The sequence below is a fragment of the Phalangium opilio genome, unplaced genomic scaffold (assembly GCF_054372755.1).
Source record: "Phalangium opilio isolate 3A_F unplaced genomic scaffold, DU_Popi_V2 ptg000079l_1, whole genome shotgun sequence".
NCBI classification, from domain to species: Eukaryota; Metazoa; Arthropoda; class Arachnida; order Opiliones; family Phalangiidae; genus Phalangium; species Phalangium opilio.
Genome location: NW_028324187.1, coordinates 9,954,138 through 9,977,846, shown reverse-complemented (window position 1 = coordinate 9,977,846; position 23,709 = coordinate 9,954,138). Strand labels below are relative to the sequence as shown.

The 23,709-nt window shown below is 37.3% G+C and overlaps 1 protein-coding gene across 2 annotated transcripts in view; it reads right to left on the bottom strand.

Moving 5' to 3' along the window:
• trio (trio Rho guanine nucleotide exchange factor) overlaps positions 1-23,709 on the bottom strand; it is a 57,446-nt gene that overhangs the window by 5,204 nt on the left and 28,533 nt on the right. For both annotated transcript variants that reach the window (XM_089846528.1, XM_089846529.1), the window contains exons 16-25: positions 23,190-23,678; positions 22,692-23,116; positions 22,422-22,598; positions 21,560-21,932; positions 20,263-20,690; positions 20,012-20,114; positions 13,361-13,751; positions 4,892-5,193; positions 4,464-4,538; positions 654-983 (exon numbers count right to left, since the gene is read on the bottom strand). In XM_089846528.1, coding sequence (XP_089702654.1) covers positions 654-983; positions 4,464-4,538; positions 4,892-5,193; positions 13,361-13,751; positions 20,012-20,114; positions 20,263-20,690; positions 21,560-21,932; positions 22,422-22,598; positions 22,692-23,116; positions 23,190-23,678 — 3,093 coding nt within the window. The remainder of the gene's footprint in view (positions 1-653; positions 984-4,463; positions 4,539-4,891; positions 5,194-13,360; positions 13,752-20,011; positions 20,115-20,262; positions 20,691-21,559; positions 21,933-22,421; positions 22,599-22,691; positions 23,117-23,189; positions 23,679-23,709) is intronic.

The following is a 23,709-nucleotide window of genomic DNA, read 5'->3' as shown; positions in this document are numbered from 1 at the left end:
ACCACGGCAACAGCAGAAAGGACCGCGAAGTACAACAGATAGGACAGAATAATTGTATCGCAATACATTTGATAAGATAAACATGATTGCGCATTTTTTTTTAAAAGAGAGCTCTAGTTAATAGATGACCGCGATAAAAACATTTCAGTTCAATTTTCGTCGCAAAAAAAAATATGTATAAACCTCTACCAGGGATAGATTTAATTTTAGAAGTAGGAATGGAGAACAGAGTAATATCTGGGCGCGCGTCAAAGTCCCGGACGGACCCCCTTCCACGGGACGGAGGGGTGTGTGAAAGAAGAGGTGGTGGGTCATAGCGACAGAGGTAAAAAAGAATCGCCGTCCCCGTCAGCAACGTCATCAAAACGTAGTTTAAGTAAGCCAATAAGACAATTTGAACTTTTCGTTACGTGTTGGAGGGAGGGGCTCTATTACTGAAGTAAATACTAACCGTTCTCCATTCCTACTTCTAAAATTAAATCTATCCCTGATTTAACAAAACCGAACTGATTTAGACACACGTGTAACCCTAATTGGAATCATTGGAGAGGTACTACTTTGCGTTTGACTTTGACCAACTCGTTTACGATTAAAAATAGGTCTACCAAATCTAATTGTACAATAGATAAATAGAAAAAGGCCATATAACTCACCCCTTTCTCCAGACTGTTCTCGGCTAAAGGTGTCGGCACGGCCGAAAACGAATGTTCCTGAATCTTCATCGGAGGTGGTAACTCCAGTTCGGAGGTATCCAATTCCTCCTCGGTCGTCGTGGTACAAGTCGCGTTACTGGCTGCCACCGTACCAGGCGCCGAAGACGCGGAGACACCACGAACACCAGGACCGGCGGCACCACCGAGTGACGTCGAAATTGCGCTACTACCACTACCACCATCCAGATCCAACGAACGTGATTTATGCGCCAATCGCGGTGCCGTTTTACCAGACGCGCTTCCTTCAACGGCCCAACTCGAATTTTGACGCTATATTTCGGAGAATTTCACAAACGCGAACGCGTCATAGGAATATCCAAGTGGCATCATCAATTCGTCGTGCGCGATTTGAAGATAACAAGTTGGTTTTCAAGACGTCACAAAAAGTTTAATTGGGTTTTTGGTTTGATTGAAGAATTTTGAAAAAGAAAATAAAATGAAATAATTTTAAAAATAGGCATTACTTCTTGTTGTGGTTTACATTTAAAGGTGCTGCATAGAGATGTGAAATTACCGTAATTTTTAAAAATGGTAATTTAAATTACCAGGAAAATTACCGAAAAATTCCCGATTAAAATTTTGAAATTACAAAAATTACCGTAATTTATGGTATTTTATGTTTTAACAGGTTTATTACCGCGGTAATTTTGTAATTTACCGGTAAATTACCATTCTAAGGTATAAATCGGTAATTTAAAAAGGTATTTGGTAAATTACCGACTCACATCTCTAAAGGTGCATCATTATAAACACATTTCTGGTTATTAAAGTCCCAACCAACATCGTTTAAATTTAAATCTACCAAGTTTAATTATAACTTAATAATTAAAAGACATTAAAACCAAACCAAACCTCAAGAGCATTTTACAAGCCTCGTTTTAAATTGCTAAGAAACCCCTTAATTACCCCTAAGTATCTTGGTACATTCCTTTAAACACCATTTTAACCAATCAACAAAGATTTTGAAAAAATGTACGGCTCTTTTAAAGAAAAATAAACAAACATTTTTAGGGTACTATGCCGAACTCTATAGTCATTGAGCATCCTTGGAAAAATCCCTTACCCCAGAAGACGATAAGGACATACACTAAAATCGGTATCCTCACGACGGGCAGACCAAGACGCTAAAATGCTATACACAGTAACTAAGGTTAAATACTTCCGAAAGAAAGTCACGATTCTAAAAATAATTTTAGACTGACGAAAATCATCTTAAAATATACCACAACATATTTTTTTCCCCCACCAAAAAAACATATTATTTTCGGGTATAGGGTACATACTTTAAAGTCGAAATTCAGTAGTTTTCCACCTAAAAACAGTACCAGCGTTGAAACCCAGCAAAAACAAACTAACAGAGGTGGGAGAGGGGATATTTTAAAATAATTACACTGGGATATATGTTTTGGCAAACAACAAGCCGAGCTTTTCACAGAGACGTGTTTCTTAACGCGAACCCTACGTCGAAGTATAAACCCCCAAAAAATTTCTTCCAAAATTTTCCGTATCTTTTTCTTAGCGGTTTGTTTTTCAGTCCCAAGGAACAAAATTAAGAAGTACAAGGGGGGAAACTAATGAAATTGTTAAGAATGTATGTATGTATGTCCGGATTTAAAAGTAATACTGTAATAACTTAATAAACAAGTGGACGTTAACCCACGTCACGTCTTGTTTCAAAATCAAATGCCACATTACAAATTTTCGGGATTATGAATCTATTACGAAAGTCACGTTTATCGCTATATAGCAACTAGCCTTAACTTAAGACGAAGAGGGTGGCTTGGTTATTCGAGTGTAGTAGTATTATGGTTTTAAACATATCACCGAATCAATGGATTAGTGCGATGCAATTTAAACATGGATGAAACGACTTTTTAATACAACCGCGTAAGTTTATAGGGCATGTTCCATAAGTATAACACTACCATAATGCTACACTTACAGCTCGAGCTAGTTCGAGAATTGCAGACTACACTCGATTAATTTTGCAGGACTACCACTTCCTATTTAGTCTGTACTAAGCCTTTGACAGGGCCCCAGTCAGTCACCAGGCGTCTCTATGCCCACGTCACTTCATTCATGACAAGCTCCAGTTTGTAACCAGTAGTAGCTTCCCACTATAACGTAGTGGTTTTCCAACTATCTTAAAGATAAGTTAGCGTTACGCAAAACTCGAATAGCTAAACCACGACGTATATATTTGAAACGCGCCGTATTTAATTAAGCGGCCTTCAACGTGTCTGTTTAAAAGTGACATACGAGGCTACAGCTGTTTTGCTCAGTTTCTAAAAGAACCCAGGGAAGACGGGGGGGGGATAAAGTGATAGGCAGTGGTGGGGGGGGGAAGGAAGTTTATTTCGATAATAATATCAATTTTCCTGTCGTTTCGAATACATACTTTCTATGTATGACCCGATTTCAATAGAGACCCCCCCCCACCCAACTTTGAAACGTCTCAAATAAATCTCAGTAAGACTACATGAAGAAATGAAACAACTCCTTTTAGGCTAGATAATAGGCCAAATTGCGCTCTATAAAACGATACTAATTACTCGGGGCTAACTCAATTAGTCCGTGAGAGACGTAGAGAACTTTGAAAGATTAGAGCAAAATAGCCTAGCCCATATTGTCCTAAAAAGATGGGACTTACGTTACGTCTTATAGGGGGTTGTGAAATTTATCAAAATGATCTCTTTTTAAAAAGTACACGTATCCTAAAACTTTAAGTTCGTCCGTCACACGCCCACTCAATTTTATTTTAAAACAAAAACATTCGTATAAACTTTGTTATAGAAAAACTGGTTTCTTAAGAGGCCCTACCTATAAAAGGCTTTAAATCATTCTTAAAAATGAATCTTTCACCAAAATAAATATAGTCTACATTTAGTCTCTAAGCTAAATTTCACTTAGAAGAACTTATCAGTTACAAAAAAATGTATTATGGAAAATTACCCAAGATTACAAAAATTTCACGTTGAATTATTAATTTTTCTCTCTCTCTATAAACGATTCGACCCCATTTTTAAGCCAAAAAAAAATCACGAAGATTCATATTTTAACACCTTTGAAATTATAATTTAGATCCCAGATTATTTCTCAGTTTAACACGATTTACACAGAAATTAAACTAAATTATAATTTACGACCAAAATATATTAATTTTCGTGGTTTAGGGAAAGGGGGGTCTTCCACTAATAATGCCATTCAAAAGAAAGTATGTCTAACTCTCTCAAAAATTTTTAAATTAAAGCGTCCGACCCCTCTAACGATAAGGTACGGTGTAAGAACATTTTAAAATTCAAATTCAAATTCACGATTATCGTGAATATCGAATTTTTATGATAATCGCGCGAAACGATATTATATTTTAATAATCACGATATTGATAAATTACTAAAAAAAATGTGTCTGACAACCCTGTACAAGTTTGCGGGTCAACACCCTTAACCTATGAAGAATACTGCTTAAAACACTTTTGGAATAATTTGATAAAACTAACTTATTATTATATACTTATGACCTTAATCCCACAAATGTTTCGGAGTTAGGAGACAAAAAAAGGCGCCAATTCTAGAACAATTTGGCGCCAGTCAAAGTCAACCAGTACCGCGTCTCAGTAGCAGTCACTGAATTCACTTTTGTACCCTAATGACTCTACCATAATTAGGCTTGAAAAAATATATACATATTCTCCCTTTGAAGAAGTACTAAAACAAGCGCGAAATATGTATGTTTCAAAATTAGACTCACATCAACTTCGGCCTTGAGAGGTGGAGCACCGGAGGAAGATGTCTTATTGCCCATTTCCTCTTTGCCACTCAGTAACTGCCACAAAAAAAGGGAACCATAAATTGTAAATAAACTTCCTTGGACAAGGCTTAAGTTAACGCAGGAAAAACAGCTAAAGAAAGCTAAGCCTATTTTTCAAACTTTAATAAAGGTTATGAACTCTAGTCTCGTGCAAAAGCGCGCGCGCAAGATAATGAATGCCCCACCTGCCAAAAAAAAAAGAAAAAAAAAACGCGGGAAAAAAATGTTAAGCCTATTTTTCAAACTTTAAAGGTTACGAACTCTAGTCTCGTGCAAAAGCGCGCGATAATGTCCCACGTGCGAAGTAACGTGAGTGGGTTGTTGTTTTCAATCAGTTCAAGTTTGTACATTTAAAGTTGTTTACTAACCTTCCAAGTTGGCGGTACTGCGGCGGAGGATGGAGCGGTTTGGGGCGGTCCTTTTTTGGGACTCGATTTGGCGGCTTCACTAGCAGCCCTCTCCAAGCGTCCATGACTCAACTTGCGAACCGGATTCGACAACCACTTCCTAAAAGTTCCCCTTCTTTTATTAGCCGGCGAAACCGCGTGTCCACCTTGTTGGACAGTCTGGGACAAAGCTTGAGTGGCGGGACCACCCGGGCCCCCGAGGGCGTACGAATTTGAAGAACCAATACCACCACTTTCGCTAGAACCTCCCGCACCAACAGCATCTAGAAAAGAATAGAAATAAATAAATCAATTAACAAAAAACAAAGAAACAAACATTAAAATCTCTTAGATCTATTAATTATTTAAGAATAACCAGTCATAATTCTTATCAACAAATAGGAGACTTTGAGATTTATCTATTAGAGGTAACGTAAAGATCTTGAGGAAGGTAAGTAGTTAAATGTCATTCGGTGGCTTGGCAAACAGCCCGGGTGCCACCAAGCCGGTGGTGGTGATGTTATATCCTACAAATTATGAACTGTTTCAAATCGAGTCACGCTTAATGCCTCTTCACTCTATTTTTAAATTGACGCGTTTACGAAGTGATAGCAAAAAATTCACTCTTTCAAACAATTAAATACATTGTAATATTTAATTTACCGCACCTTGCTCGATAAAAGGTGTAAAACTTAAATTCCTCCAAGGAAGACTAGCCTAGTTTAATTCTCGATTGATTACAGTCCATCCAAACAAACGAGTAAACAACATAATTACTAGTTTAATAATTGTTTAAAAAGGCATACATACCGATGGCGAGCGAACCTATTTAATTCAATATCAATTAAGGGGTTGAGACGCGATATCACGGGGGAAATTGACAGGATAACAAGGTGTTTTAGGCTTAACTAGCTAGAGTTTAGGCATCTTCTTAACTGATGTTAGGAGAGTGGATAAAACGCTTCCTATCTAGAGATAGTAAAGGACTTAAATAATAATGACAGTGCAGCAACTAGAAGAAAACGGGACCGGGGTTTAAGCGCTGGTCTCCCTTCTTCGCACAACTATATTTTAAACAATATATATAAATTATATATATATATATATATATAAGAGTTGGAATGGTGCCCACACTGACACTGCAGTCAGTCAGTTACTGCTACTGAATTGTACTATACCGCCGCGACTACTCAACTCTTAAGCCTTAGCTACTTAGAGAAAGAGAGAGAAAGGGGGCCTTGAACCTTAAAAACCGTTCCCCTCACGAGTTTATACGTTTCTGGTGAATTTATATTAAGGTTAGCGTTTTGATAAGGAATTGCTAAATTTTGTTGTTCATTTTGCTTAGGAAAGACCGGAACCGGAAATACAATTTCTAATTTTGTACATGACGCGTCAGAAATGTACGGTTTCGTTCAAACGAGTCTATAACTTTATTTCCAAAACAATTCTACGCTAATTTATAATTTCCCTCCATTAAAAAAGGGGAAAAATGCAATTGCATCATGTAGAGGTATTTCCAAAAATTTGGAATTCCATTCAATTCAAACCCGATTAAAACAGGAATTGGATTCTGAGAAGTTACGGACATATAGGTCAAAGTTGAAATTATACTATTTTGACCACCTCATAGTTAACTACCCTTATTTTAAGGTAACCAAATTAAGGGTTAAATACTTGACATAAATAATAATAAACGGTGTCAAAGGTTAAATCCAAACCTAAAATTTAAATAAGTTAACGACGAGTTCATAATTCATCAAGTTCAACCCACATTTCTAGGTCAAAGTTGAAATTATACTATTTTGACCACCTATCATTATTTTACCAGCAAATTAAAGGTTAAATACTTGACAAAAATGATAATAATTCGTGTCAAAAGTTAAATCCAAACCTAAAATTTAAATAACTTAACGAAGAGTTCAAAGTTCATCAAGTACAACCCACAAATAATTAAATTAAACAAATTATCTTCGTACCTTGATCACTATCTCCTTCAGCTTCAACTAATTCGGTCGAATCGAAAATATAAAACTTTGATTTGACCCTAACCATAATTTAAAATTAACTTAAAACTCTAACGTTACATGAACGTAACCTAAATAGCTAAGCCTAACTCGTAAGTAACGGGAGTAAAATTAAAGTCTAATATATCGCTAATCAGTCTCTCGAGCGTACCTTTCACCAACGATATCTAACTCGATAATGATTCAATACGTCAAAAGATAAAACCGACCATAAAAAATAAAGGCTACTTCTTATCTACAATAATTTCTTTCTTTTTTTAATTACGATATCGCAGCGTATATTTTTACGTTTGAATTTTTCCCGACGCCTATGACTCAAATGTTATATTATATATATTTTAGACAGACATAAATGTAAGTAGACGGCGTATTTTAGTATATTAGACCATGACACAAATATTTTAGATCGTATTTTACTATTTTCATGATCATCGCCAATTACCTGATGCGATAACCGCTTTATTTCCAAGGTCAGCTAATATTATGAATTTTTGTATTGCTTTTATTTGAGGTGTGAATCAATAGGGTTCGCCGAAAACATGGATATTGTGTCTAAAAAACACGAAAATTCTGTATAAAGACACTTATTTGTGTTTAAAAACATGTAAATTCTGTCTGAAAACATTTATTTGTGTTTAAAAACATGTAAATTCTGTCTGAAAACATTTATTTGTGTTTAAAAACATGTAAATTCTGTCTAAAAACATTTATTTGTGTTTAAAAACATGTAAATTCTGTCTAAAAACATGTATATTCTGTCTAAAAACACGTATTTGTGTTTAAAAACATGAAAATTCTCTCTAAAAACACGTATTTGTGTTTAAAAACATGAAAATTCTCTCTAAAAACACGTATTTGTGTTTAAAAACATGTAAATTCTCTCTAAAAACATGTATTTGTGTCTAAAACCATGAAAATTGTGCCTAAAACCATGAAAATTGAGTTTAAAATTCACCCTAACTCATTTACAAAATTCCCTGTCTTTTCCTTTGCATTCCATTTATACTGCAACAACATTTTTACTAGTTTTTAGGGACTAAAATCCATCCACACATAATATTACATAATATCATATAGTGTCCCTTTCCCCCAAATCAGTAAGTAATTTAGTATAATCGAGGTTATTGTGGTACTAAATACAGGATAAACGTAGCCCTATAAGGATGGGGTGGGCCAAAAGTAGAGGACATCGGAGATAGAGAGAGCGGGGGTGAGAGGGGGGGTTAGAAGATGTTTCCCCAATAATCAATGGGCTCGGACGTCACCTTGTACTAAATTTTAATCAATAAAATTCGCGGTCAAAAATTTAAAGCGATACTAAACAACCCTATACATAAATCCCCCCGCTCGTATACCCTAATTAAAATTAAATATAATTACCTAAATATAATCAAATGTATTGTATATTCGAAATAATTACATTTCCAGTATACGCTAAGCCTAGGATATCAAATAATAATAATAATAATAATAATATAGATGGTAAATCAAATGAAAATTTAATTTAACTCACCGTTTAAAGATTGGCGATTTTTTGAATAACGATTTAATGATCATTATATAGTTTAATTAATCCAGATAGATTTATAATAATCATCGCGAATTCAGCACCACGCGTTTGTAATATCCGAGACACTCACCGTATTACCTAAATACAGTCATAACCTAAGCCTAACCGTGATTAAAATTAACCACCACCACAACTCTTTTCTCTATATCTTAATTAACGTAACGTTTAATTCTATTTATATAAAAATTATTTAAAAATATATATATATTTATTTAATAAAGACTTGATTTCTTTTCTCTTAATTAAACCGAAAGGGTTAAATCGGATATCTAAAGATGATTTGAAATTGTAGTTGAAGGAAAGAAGGTCTGATTTTTAAGGATGCTTTTTTGAGAGGGGGAAGCTGAAGATCTTTCCTTCGGCGCACGGTGGTCGGTTTCTAGCTGCAACGGCGAAAGGATGGGGTTCGCTTTCACGCCCACACTACTACGGGGTCGACCGACACACAAGCGCGCCCCATGATTCTGCGCCGAAGAGATCCCAATTCCCAACAAGCAACGGGAACCTAAGAATGAACCAGGATGGATGGATGGATGGGATGCATGCATAGATGGATCTATGGTGGCTACGGTACGGATATCCCGGCCCGTTATAAGCCAATGACAACGCTAAATATCCACCAGTTAAGTTGGTAAGTATTCACTCGAAGATAACCTTCAAGAACGGAATTTCATTTCGAAGGTTGACCGGCATTTTTTAAAAATCATTTTCATTTTGATTATTATTTTTTTGTCAAAATTAACAATTCTCTATTGGGAAAATTTCGATAAATTACCTGACCTATTATGATATAAATGAGATTCCCTGAAGCTTTCCAATTTCCCTGACCACTGCCCTGACCAATAAGTACCCCACCTCCTTCCTATTTAATTTGTTTGTGTGGTAGCTAAACTTCCTACAACCTCCTGAACCGCGTCCGGTCTTAATGCAATAAGTTTCCATCGTAAGTGCAACTTGCAAGACCAGCAGCAAAATTGGAAAATAACATTAGAGAGAGAGAGAGAGTATGTCCGAACAGTAATACTGACCACACACCCACACGAAAAAATACCGCCGACAAAAATGATACGTGTCTAGCAGCTCTAGAATGGTTCAATCAGGGAGGAGTTGAACGGGAGTCGTATTACACCGCCCGTGAGCATAAACTCTTACAGTGGGGGGAAGGAAGTCGAAGGGGTTAAATTCGTTCCGTTATCGGCACGAGGGTTTCTGTTTGTATATTGAATAAGTATTTTGCGCCCTCTCTCCATCGCAAAATGTACTATTTCCAAAAACGTTAAATAATAAATTACATCTAACGAATGCATTTTTCCTTATTGCGATTCTCACGAGATGGCAGTTCGTAGCACGAGACCGCTTGTCACGTGTCAGTTCGTAGCACGAGACCGCTTGTCACGTGTTGCCAGTAAAAAAAAGGACGTAAAATTTTACGCCTTCCCTACTCGTCCCTGATTCAATAAAATGATTTAATCGTAGCAGGCAGTCAGTCAGTATTACCAGGGATAAAAATCAATACAACAAAGAATGTATTTCATACTCTAGAATCAAAACTACCGTGGTCATACTTAGGAATAAAGTACTACCTAGTTCTTCCGTCGAAGAATAATTAATTATTAACCCCCATTGATGTCGGGGAGAAAAGAAGAGGATGGAGAGAAGGGAAGCTCAAGAGCGTCATCATCTTTTTGAAAAGTTCTCTTTCAAATTCAGAGGGAACTGATCCTCAATGTTATCAATGTTCTCGAGACTTTAAAAAAGGAAGTGGAGGGGGGATAGTACTCCAGCTTAAACGACCATTTCCGAACCAACTTGGAAAGGTCAGAACTCCGTTATACAGGGTGTTACAAAAAGGGGTCAGTTGTACCAGCAAAGTATAGTGGTTCTAGGGTCGAAAATGCAACTGCTATGACCGAAAAGTCATAAACCTCTAATTTAACAAAACATCCCCAGGGATTATCCCTAACCAAGGGTCTACGTCAGTCACGGCCAAAGATAATCAACTTTGAGGGGTGAAAAGTAATTAATATTCAAAACCTCTTTATTAAAAAATTGTTACGGCTGTCAATTTTAATTTCAAATTTAAAAAAAAAATCTAAATCGAAGCTCTGAAGCGTGATTTTAAAAATACCCATACCGATTCTATTAAACAGATTTTAATCATGAAACCATAAAAAACTGAGGAAAAGATAGTGTGACATTGTTGGGTGTGAAAAATAAATCATAGAATATGGTTGACATTTTTTGGAGTACTTGAAAGGTTTAACGCTATTATTCTTATTTCCTATTTTATCATTTTTTTGAAGGGGCCATTTTATCCCGAAAAATCGAAAACTAGGCAGGGGCTTGCTTGCTTGCTTGCTTGTCATAAGTACGTACTGTTCTTTTATTTGTAAATAAAAATAAAAATAAACGTTACAGGAAGTGACGTTTCATTTTAAGAGTAGGACACGTTTTCAACGAGGCTTTTAATCTTTGTCGACTAGAGAAAATTATCGTTCTAGAATCCGCAGTTAGAAAGAAAGAGAGAAATAGAGAGACTGAGAGAGAAATAGAGAAAGAGGAGAGAGTTCTTGTAAAACGCTGGATCATCAGTTCTTTAAAGACTTTCCCCAGTTATTTTTTTATATTCCGATTCAGGGAATTAGGGAGGAAAGAAGATATTTAAGCCTAATTTATATTTTTCAGAGACTATTTTAGAAGCAGGGTTAAATTTTTGTAAATGAATTTCTCTCTCTCTAAGAAATCTCTTCTTTCAATTCTATAAATGAAGTTATTTAAGAAGAAAATACATTCTAGGAAATGTTTAGAAGAATTGCCTATTCTAAAACTGGGCCACCAGTCATATAACCAACCCCAACCAACCTATAACGTCGCCGCTCTTATATTTTTTGGCGGGAAAAGTACACGATGGAGCGCGTGCGCACGCGCGCGCCATTTCATCGATCGCTAAAGAAATCCGAGTCTTTTCTTTTATATACGATAAAATTGCGCCAAAACGACTATAGAGAAACACGAGACGTCGAAACGCACGCGCGCGAAAAAAACTCCACGCGATTTTAAACGCGCCAAAATTAAAGGCTATGATGACGTAAAGTCAACCGGCGCACGTGCTATTTAAAAGGTAACTCCGCGTGACTCCAAGCCCGCCAAAAAAAAAATATATATATTATTTTAATTAAAATTTGAATACTTATTTGGAAATAAAATTTATAGTAGATAAATTAAAATTAAAAAAAATAAACCGGGACTTTTAACATGAAAAAAACAGCTAGGCCCTTAGTTTATAGGTCAATAAGTAAATGTGGAAAATTCACCTTGTACCGAATTAAAATAAAACGAAATATACAGCAGCCTTACAAACACCCAAATAGATAAGAAAATTTTATTGAATATTTCCACGGGATTTCCATGGGAAATAAAAAAAATTGTGACAACGTTGATTTATATTCAATTTTACCAGAGGAAATTGACAGATATTTTATCTTTCAACGTCGTTTTAAAGGGATACTAGAACCTCACTCACTTTCTCTCTCTCACTCTCTCGCTCCTGGAAAATATATTTTCAATTTATGCTAAAATAATCTCGTTGGCGCGAACCCAATTTTTAAGACTCTAAAATAAAAGCCTGGGGACGAATGATTCTCTTAACATTCTCAAGGTTGTGCTAAAATTATAACCAATTTTCTTTTCCAAGTATTGTTTAAACGCTAAAAATGTTCCCGTGACTAACATTTAAATATGCACAAACTTTTATAATATACTAACGGCACCCCCTTATAATCTTCCAAAGGTTTTTACGCGCAAACATAGAGACATCTGTCAGTACTCTACAATATATATAAAATGTTTTAAAAACCTACCAGTAGGAGAGAGACAAACTGCAGTGATCCATTTGGATAGACAAACGCAACTCACGAAACTCATGTGTTAATTAATTAATAAATAAACTAATTCTTATTATTATCGCAAACTGAAACCGCGACTTTAAAGCTACTAAACCCACGAGCATCGCAAACTTTGGTGCCAGCTTCTGAAACTGATTTTCGCATTTAAACCCGCGCGAATCTAACTCCCGCCAAAATAATTTCACCTCCCATACTCCCCCTCGTGGTGTTGCGAGATATTTCACGCGCGCGCTGGCGGTTAAATTTTTCCACGAGGAATTTCAGCCTGTTGCCCGCCCGAGGAGGTTCGAGTGACGTCACGGATGACGTAAAAACTCTTGCCGAATGATTCGAAAACAAGACACGAGGTGATGGGGGGAAGCTAACGAGGAAATTAAAGGCGAAGAGAAGGAAATCGAAATAAGTAGAAGGTTGGAGGGAGAGTGAACAACCATTGATTGAAAATGGAATTGAAATTACGTAATGTTTTACACAACGTCAAGGTCATTCAGGGGTCATCAATCATGACTCACGAGATATAATACGCAACTTTGGGGGGTCGTAACCCCGGTATTGGAAACCCCGTGTTGGAAAGAGTAGGACCCGGCTGTCTGTCAGATACAGGATTTTAAAACGTCTCATCAAATATTTTATAGATTTATAATTGAATAAGTCATAATTTTTATAAATGACACCGGATGTTTTAAATCCTTTCGATATAAGATTGAGAAAGGCGGATAGGTGCCAATATCGTAATACGTTTCAGAGGATTCAGTTTCGGAGAAGATAAAACGGTAACCATAGCAACCGTTTCCATAGATTTTTCTACGGTACTTAAAAAGCGACACCTAGCCTGTTATCCGCGAACTTAACACACACATTTAGTGTCTACCCGTTTCCCTCTCCCAAGTTAAAACACCGGGTAAGCTTATAACTAGTTTGAAATGAATAAACTGGTCCATAAACTCACCCTCATCCATGGAGCCTTTACTGGAGGAACTCCTCATGCCCGGTGTTGGTTTTAAACAGGCCAAAGGCACCAATCCCTCGATGGGTAAATTGTTCAAGTTGTTGTTGTTGTTGTTACTTTGAGTGGGTCCGGCAGCGACGACGCCATGAGAATACTGTTGTTGAGGCAATAGAACGTCCTCTGAGTTGGCGTGACCTTGAATTCGTACCAGGCACCAATCAGCGCCTCCGGACCCGGTTACGACTTCGAGGACATCAACTTGCTGTCCCACGCGCACTTGTAATTGCGGGAATTGCGACCAAATCGGGGAAGCGCTCGCGCATATCGGGGTAGAACCACCGGAACTTGTTGGGAAGAAGTCTTCCACCACCAAAGTCACTTCCACGCTAGCCTGTCAAATAAAATTGTACACAAGCTTAAGTTAATTTATACATTCTACTTCTTGAACAATAGGGGGATAGTATTATTCTTTCTATAATATAGGAGCTTTCCTACCATATTAGGCAAATTTATTCAGCTATTTAAATTAATTTTCCAGGTATAAGGAAATGAGGAAACGGAATTCAAGGTAATAAAAAAAAAACGGAAGTAGATCTCGAATTGCAATGGGACCACACACAAAAAAAAATAACTAATAAAAAGAAAAAAAATAAGACAAAGCGAAAGCACGATTCCGTTCCAATGGATAATCAAAACGTATAAAACACACAAACCGAGGGGCTCGCCACCCCTTTTTCACGTACGCAGTTACGTTACGCGTTTTATTATTAAAAGAAGTTAAGACACGTGATTTCTCGGTAATTTCCAAATAGTTTCGCGGTTATTTAAGGTCCCTAATCGAGATTAAACAACGGTGTTGAGAATTATTCTAAACATATCCGAAAACTAGAGTGACCAATCCCTCGAGACACACACAGACCACTGTCCAATCAATATATAGACCCGGGGAAAATTAGAAGCAATCCAGCGACCAAATTCGTATTTTCGTTTAAATGTCGCTTCAGACGGTACAAAGCTTTATCTCAATCAGTGGACTATGGCAGAAAGAAATAGGACTAAAAAATTTACTCATAGGAGTTTCCTGTATGTCTTATAGAACCAAAGTTAAAAGCTGTCGGCGTGTAATAAAAAACCCCGTGTTAATCCTTCGGAGAGGACGTTTATGAATATTCTGCTTAATTACTTTTGCCCAATGTCTGATTGCGCCCGTAACCGTGATATTGGATGAGCTGTACGCGTCTGAGAGGAGATTTACAAGGACCTAGCTTCATAAAAGACCCCATCCTTTCCTTGAGAGTTCATCAAACATTATTTGCCTAAAGACACGCAAAATCTATATCCCCGTTTTTCTTTTCACATTCCCTAAAGGTCAAGTAAAATGATCTTAACCCTAACCCTAAAAAAATATTGATTAAATGCCTTATACATTTAAACTTTTTCCACCTTAAATCCCAAGTACAACCCATCATAGTTGGTATAGGCTGTAAAAATGGCACTTCGAAGCCTTTAACCGTATTAACCTCTATGGGAAGATATCATTAGACGCTACTACTATGCTCTTTGTTATGTTTTGAGGCGGTTTGTTTGTTAATAAACGTTCCCCGTAACGTTTAATAATTCGTAGCCAATGAAGACAAAGGTAGGGACTCACGTTAACCCTTGCCCCTGGACCTTAGCCATAAATCCCGCAATTATAGTTGTAATACAACAGACAAATATCGTAATGGGTTCTATACACGCTACACCAACTGTGTTTTTATAATGATTCTTGCTTCTCGCATTACAAGAACAGTTTAAAAATCTTTGCTCAAGCTTTGAGCCTCCATTTTCTACTCCTAACTAGACTGGGACTCGGTCTACATCCTCCTTGGTATATCGGGGGACATAAAAGAATGCGAGCAACGAAAGGACAGGACAGGAGGTCGTCTTCTTAAATTATTAGGAAGGGAGACATCGTGCCCAGAAAACATTAAAGGCACCGATGGGACCCATTCCGGGGGACCTTTTTGGAAGGGGTTTCCGAGTTTTTGTTTCTATTTTTTATTTTTAGGACAGACTGTTACGTTAGTTGCCCTGTCCATTCTAAATGAATCTTTCTATATCAGAAGTACGTAATGTGACGTAGTATTTGATCTTAATCGGTTTGGTCTGCACCAAGACACAACTTTAGGTTCACGGAATTTTTGATGTTATATCTTCTAGGAAAGCTATAGAGGTTTTCAGGGAAAACTAGAACGTGCAGTGGATGGATGCTGCCTTCTAAGAAATAGGTGTTTCACATCAATTTAGAAATAGATCATTCCTTCGAAATACATCTATATCTATCTAAATCAAAGTCCTGACTGACAGACTGACTAATAATCAACGCACAGCCCAAACCGCTTGCCCTAGAAGGCTGAAAATTTCCAGTTAAGTTACTCATAAGTAGTAGGCGCGAACTAAGAAAGATTTCCCCCCAATCCGCCGCCATCTTAATAAATGGCGCCCGAAATACAGCTAATTCCCACGCCGAAATACAGCTAATTCCCACACCGAAATACAGCTAATTCCCACACCGAAATACAGCTAACTCCCAACAAAGCATAGGTTTTTCCTACCAAAAAATAGATGGTTTCTTACTTCCAATACATAAATAGCTCGATATAGTTCTTTCCTTCCGATAAATAGCTTCTTCGTTCCTCCTACCAACACAAAAAGCAACCAAAACGGTCCGCGCTTGAAAAGTGGTGCAGGCGACTAGAATTTTATATATTCACTAAAATGTCTCGGATAAAAGTTTACGACACCCGAATAACTTGACAGCGAAGTCAAACTTGAACAAACACTGACCGAACCTAAGTTAATAGAGCCAAGTAAATCGTGACCCGAATTTTCAACGGGCAAAAAAAATCCTCCAGTTTATATAAACAGAATACAGACATAACAGTGAAGGGCTCTCTCTTGGTTATATAAAAAAATCAAATAAAGTACAGACTCATTTTTTTCAACCGGAAATTAAACCAGGGGTCAAGCCTGAAATCAACGTTACTCGAATACAATACAAATTACATAGTTCGCCTCCCTTGAACTATGGTAAAAACTTAAGATTAAATTAATCCGGGTTAAAAAACGTACGGGTGTAATCTCAATGGAATATCCTAGATGGTTTAGTTATTCGACGCGTAGTATTTATACTACTATAATTTAGTAGTTTCCTACTGTCAGCGCGTAACTATGATGAAAATAGCACCGAGATATTTAATATTATTGGGAATAATTAACAGCTATAGATAGTGTGCATATTACAAGCGTTGCCAGTGCAATTGTGAAAATTGCGTAACTCAACCGCTATATACAATAGACTGAAAATATTATAGTTCTGTTCGATTCAGATCGCTCTCTCGGAAATCACTGGCAACCATCACGGGCCACTAAACTAAGTTCTAGTTTAGTGGCCCGTGCAACCATTAAGCGCGGATAAAGTTAAATGGGGGACGAAAGAGTTAGCCTAGTGTACAGATAACATGGAAGGTGTTTTATCAACTTTGTAGGGGGAAACCACTATGTTATAGTAGAATAATACTACATTATCAACTTTGTAGGGAGAAACCACTATGTTATTGTAGCATAATACTACTTTATCAACATTGTAGGGGGAAAACCACTATGTTATAGTAGCATAATACTACTTTATCAACTTTGTAGGGGGAAAACCACTATGTTATAGTAGCATAATACTACTTTATCAACTTTGTAGGGGGAAACCACTATGTTATAGTAGAATAATACTACTTTATCAACTTTGTAGGGGGAAACCACTAGATTATAGTTGAATAATACTACATTACCGCCCTTGTATACTACCGCTTAATATTAACTTAAGGGAAGTAGTCCAAAATGTTCCATAGGGGGAACGTTACGTACTACCTAATAAACGGGATTACACTACTTTAGCTAACCCACGCTGTACCGCCCTCGTTAAAAAAAGCACAGCCAGGCAGGCACGCGTTCGCTGCTTCGAAAAGGGTTTCATAAAAAATAATATATAAACTTGGGACGTTCGCCGTCCAGTGGGAACTCCCGATGAAAATTGCCACGAATTTTGGATTTAATTTTTCAATTTAAGTTTAGATTTAAGAAGGAACTGGAGTGGGAGTTCGGAAGAATAACGTCGCCACTGTTACGAAATTGTATAATTTCAAGTACCTATAGGCCATTATAATTTTAAGAAAACCTAGCTAGCCTGCCTATATGATGCCGGGCCGGGGGGTTTCGAGTTTCAAACAATACGTCTACATCACAACCTTTCATTTCAATGACGTATATTCGCCAACGTGCATGGATTAGAAGAAATATTTTGTGCATCAATTTATGTTATTATTTATATTATTACTTCGTATTCATTTCTCAATAATTTCCAACATTATCTACAATATATTTATCGATAAATTTCCTACACTTTTTTCAACATGATCCACTATACTTTTCTCAACAATATCCAATATATTTCTCAACAATATCCACTATACTTTTCTCAACAATATCCAATATATTTCTCAACAATATCCAATATATTTCTCAACAATATCCACTATACTTTTCTCAACAATATCCAATATATTTCTCAACAATATCCAATATATTTCTCAACAATATCCAATATATTTCTCAACAATATCCAATATATTTCTCAACAATATCCAATATATTTCTCAACAATATCCACTATACTTTTCTCAACAATATCCAATATATTTCTCAACAATATCCAATATATTTCTCAACAATATCCAATATATTTCTCAACAATATCCAACGCATTTCGCCTGATTTCCTGATTTTCCAACTTTCACAATATCTCTTCCGACACATCGTCGTCTATCGTAGACCCGATATCTTAAAAGGCTAGTAGTCCCTGATGAAAACCCTGAACTTATAGGCCTAAAACTGACCAACGCGTTGAAGAAAACACAGTTTTTTTCCCAAGGTTATTGTAAGGTTAGAAAGCCAATTTAGGGCGAGCATCCCGACAAAAAAAAATATAACGCTTCATTCATCTGACAGACAAGAAGACGGATTACAAATAAAACATCCGATACCTAAAAAAACCCTACGCTAACAAAATGACGTATCTCGAGTAAAATTTAAGGTGAAAGATTACGTAGTTTTGGCTCTCATTTAGCAACCCCTTATATTTCTTCCAAAATAATATCTGTCAATTTTGAAGAGACCGAGGTGTTTTCTACGTCGGAACCAATAGAGATCCGATTTAAGATATAATATAACACTAGGGGCGTTATAGTTATCGCTATAAAGGGAACCTTCAGTCTGGGGGTCAAAGGTTAAACTAGTATGGTATTGATCTAATATTATTATTATCGTAGACGTATTGCACCCTAATACGGTACACGTTTCTACTTAAAACAATTGGCAATAAACCGAATTCTTACAATAATTATGTAGTATTCAACGCTTTCATACTAAATAAATTCAAAATAACGTACCTTGTGAACCGATTTGATTAGCTAATGCAGCTGTTAATCCGAGTAAGTCGTTTGTAAATGCTAATTAATAAAATTAAACTACGAACTAAATTCTTTAAATTAGTTAAAACATGATTTTTTTTGCCGGGAAAATTGGTCCTTACGTTATGTCTGGCGCTCGGCAGCCTCGCGTACTTTCAACTCTATAAGCGCGCCAAAAACTGGAGGGAAAATTTTCGCGCGATTCTGGGGAGTAAAATCGTATAGGTAACCATGACGACGGAAAAGTCGCGTGAACATTGGATAAAAGATTCCGTTCAAGTAAAAATCTTAACCAATCAGCGTTCGGAAAAGAAGGCGGGTGCAAAAAAGTTCAAAATAAAATAAAAGAAATGGCGACTCGATTAAAATTAAGCCTAATTATTTTTAAGAGAGTTTTATCATATGATTTACAACTAATTACTAACGTAATTAACGGTACACGTGGGGGGGGGGAATCCAACCAAAATTAGCGCGGTGTTAATTTAACATCCTCCGAATTAGAAGTAATACGGATAAAGGGCCAGGATGAATTTAATCTCAGTAGACAATAAAAGAACACGTCGAAATTTGATTATGCTAATTTTTCCTTTGGAGGCGCGCGAAATTTATTCGAAATACCGTTCATTACCACTACTTTTATTGGAACCTAAATTTCTTTTTGGGAAAACTATGGGGGCCCCACCCACCGTCAAAAGAAAATGGGCATGGGCAAAATCATTATTGAAGTTTCTCTTCCTAGGCCTACACAGACTTCTTTTTTCGCTCTTTCTCTTTTTTATTATAAAAGGGTCAAATCTGTTTAGGATTTAAATGCTATTTTTTAACGTAACAGAAGTAAATTAAGCAAAAAGAAATAAACCAAAAAAAAAACGTAACTCTTAAGTCAAAACAATAATTTATAGCTTTCTTACAAGTATATACAATCTGGTCTAAAAATGGCCTATTTTTCTGGCCTAATAACTAAAGGGTTAACTTATATTAAGTACAGTAGGAACTTAGGATTATATTAAAACCATTGTAAGTCTTATAGTCAAGGTCTAACGCGAAGGGTGGTATGAATGGATCAAAGGTCAAGCAAGGGTTACGGAGGTTAAATGAGGGAAAGTGTTTTTTTAAATAAAGAAACAAGCAGGGAACGTGCTCTGACCTTGTCACTGTCCGTTGTGTTGCCAGATCCGAATGACGCCAAGGAGACGCGTTCCTGGTTTTCAATGCTTCCTTCATCCATGGAGGATTCATTTTCCATGTCCCTGAAAAATAGAACACAGCGCGCGATATTTATAGGAGATTCTAAACTGAACTGAACTACTTTGAAAAATCACGACTGGGGTCAGAAAATAACAACCAGGGCCGCGATGGGTGGATAAAATGTGTGTAATAAATTGAAGATTTCCTCACCTGCTTGATCTATTGCTAATACTTTGCGCCGCTTTGGCCGCCTTGGCCAGATTAAAACTGGACAGGGCCGAACTGAAATAGGTTTCCTGTACGACTTGACGCAGTTTCTTGACCCAGGTCTGTTTGGTTTCGAGCGACGAGGCCTTCAAGATGATTTTATTCTCGGAGAGAGGCGCTCGACCCGTCCAAACGGCGAATTTGCACTCGTCCCCTTCCACGTGTTCGGTAATGCCAATGGCCGACGTTAATAACTTGTGTTTGTAAAGGTACTTGGCCTTCCCGGAGGAATCTTTCACTTCTTTACTGAACAACAAGTACAGTTCGAACAGGAAAATGTGGCGTTCGCGACCCTTTCTAATCAAGGACTTTGGTTCCAGGACTAAGAAACTGTCTTGCAAGATAACTTCACCCAATTGATCCAACGACAACTAATGACGATTAAATTTAAAGAAATACCGTTCTAATCAAAACCGTTACTAATTATTTACGAGTTAAAATCATCAATCGGTGATAAAAAGGTTGAATACTTAAGCCTTTGTCATTATAGGGAGCTAACAACTGGCTACCGGGGGAAGAGATAGTCTGACGTCACGCATTCCCCCCTCTTTGGTTGGCATTTTTTGGCGTAGAATACTGTTTCCAACCATTAGGGGGGGGGGATGAAACTCCAGTAAGAGAAAGAAGGGTGTGACCTTTCAGGGTCAGAACTGTAGGGAGCTAAAAACCTAAGCCTAACTAGATAAATTAAACACTCCACTTAACCTTCCCGTTCATTATAGACTAAAGTATAATAGTCCAACATTTAGACGCTATATTATAATATAATAGACTAAATTTACCGATATAATAGGCCAAAAGTGATAATTTGATCTATTTTATTAAGCCTTGGATATACCGTGATATAATAGGCCAAAAGTGATAATTTGATCTATTTTATCAAGCCTTGGATATACCGTGATATAATAGGCCAAAAGTGATAATTTGATCTATTTTATTAAGCCTTGGATATACCGTGATATAATAGGCCAAAAGTGATAATTTGATCTATTTTATTAAGCCTTGGATATACCGTGATATAATAGGCCAAAAGTGATAATTTGATCTATTTTATTAAGCCTTGGATATACCGTGATATAATAGGCCAAAAGTGATAATTTGATCTATTTTATTAAGCCTTGGATATACCGTGATATAATAGGCCAAAAGTGATAATTTGATCTATTTTATTAAGCCTTGGATATACCGTGATATAATAGGCCTAATTTCAACAACAAAGGAGTTTCAAACTTGGGCTTACCTCACATCCTTCCAGCATACTCAAATGCATGGCGTCATTGGCTTTCTTGGGGACGCTTAACATGACGTCTAACCCGTCTTTGATTTCACCCTGATCTTCTTCGCAACAGGACAACAAGTCTTTCAAAAGTAACTGGTACTTGGTTATCCTTTGAACCGGTTTAATCAAGTAGGCGGCGATCGGATGGGGCACGCCGTGTTTTTGTTGCACCTCTTCGAAGAATTGTCCCGAATGTTGAACCAAAAGCATATTCGACTCGGGTTTATTTTTGCAATAATTGACGTAAATTTCGAAAGTTTGAGCCCAAGTAACGAAGCAATGTCCTACATCTTCGGGCATCGTTTCGTACTTTTCCAATTCTTTCAAAAATATGCTGATGCAAACGGATTAAAAAAAAAAATACACAAAAACCCTCGTTAAAATCAAATCTCAGCCTCCATTGCCGAGGACCGTTAACAAGGAGTAATAAACAATACACGGGTGTGGAAATAGACACCGAGCGTATTAAATTTAAGTAATAAACGATTTAAAGCGCGGTTAATATAATTTTAACAAGGAGAAATAAATACTGATGTAGAAACAGACGATAAGTATATTAAAATAATTAATTAAAATTAGTTTCTCTATAATTAAAATTAATTCCGAGGGAAGTTAAGTACTTCGTCTCCTTATGAGTAACAAGGTGTAATAAACACCGGTTTGGAAATAACCGATAAGTATATTAAAATTAGTCTAAGGGTCTATAATTAAAATTAATTCCGATTGGATTAAATTGTTATTGGAAAGTCAAGTACTTTGTCTCCGTATGAGTAACAAGGTAAAAATGAAAGCGGACAAAGAAAAAAAGGGTTAATTCACTTACTTTTTATGAAATTCGCATATTTCCTCCATGTTTCCAAATAAGATGTGATATTTTCCCACAATTCCTTGAGGGGCGGTGGTCCCGGGGTTTCTTAATTCCGCCATGTAAGTACGTATGCACGTTTCGAGATCTTTCACGTAAGTTCTCTCAGTTTGAAGGAGTTCCGCCATAATGAATCTATCAAAGACAAAATAAAAACCAAAGGCCAAGGCTTAAACCTTAAACCTAAGCCCCGGTGGTTGACCAAAAAAACCAGCAAGGTCTCCTTACTCTTTCCGTCTAGCCGAGCGTCGTTTCTCTTCGTTCATTTCTTTGACGGCGACCTCTTTCACTTTGGTTTCCAAGGAAGGGTCACTGTGTCTATCCAAGGACAAGTCGCGTCCCTCACCCTCGGACTTCAGGCCGAGTTTTCGTTCCAGTTGAGACCGATAACTGTCAATCCTCATACTGAAGTCCTTGTACCTTTCGTCGACGATGGCGACGTACGCTTTGATGGCGTTAGCGTGAGTGTGTCCTCTTTCAACCAGACTATCAGCCAATTGCAACAACAGTCGGACTTTTTCCCGCGTTTCTTTCGCGGTACATTTGAAATCATTGTGTTCCTTAAGTAAGGCTTCCGTCTCCTCAGTCGTCTCACCTACGCCTTTACGACTGGCCAAGTAACGCTCACCCGTGTCTTTGATCCAATCTAACGCCTATAGGGACAAGTGTGACGACGTACATTCGAGTTAAACCATCCAGGTCGGTTCAACTCGATTCAATTCTTACCTGTCGCGCGCTTTGTTCAAAGAGGACAAACTGTTGGCACTGATCCAGACGCTTCTTCCTACCAGTCCAACATTCGAGGACCCGATTCTCTTGCAGAAGTAGTTGCTCCAAGATGCCCTTAACTTTCGACTCGGGTCCACGTTGGGCGGTCAATTCTCCGTGGGCGCTATAATACTGAATACATCTGGCCGTGTACTTGAGGAATGTCTCAGCCGTTCTCCTGGCTAAAGTACACGCCTTCAGGAAGGCCTCCTTTTGTTCCTGGTGTTTGGTCAATTGTTGAGAGATTCGGGAAACTTTGTCCGTTTTGACGACAGACGCGTCTTCGGAAGCGACGCCACCTTCGGGTACCGCGCCACCGGGAAAATTAGCCTGACCTTCGACTGACGGGGTCAAAGGTGGGATTTCCGTCGGGGTTCCGGCACCACCTCCGCACCAGTCCTCCTCGCGACGGTACTCCCTTTCTAAACTGTCCAAAACTGAACAAACCTTGAAGTAGACAAGGACCAAACCAACAAAA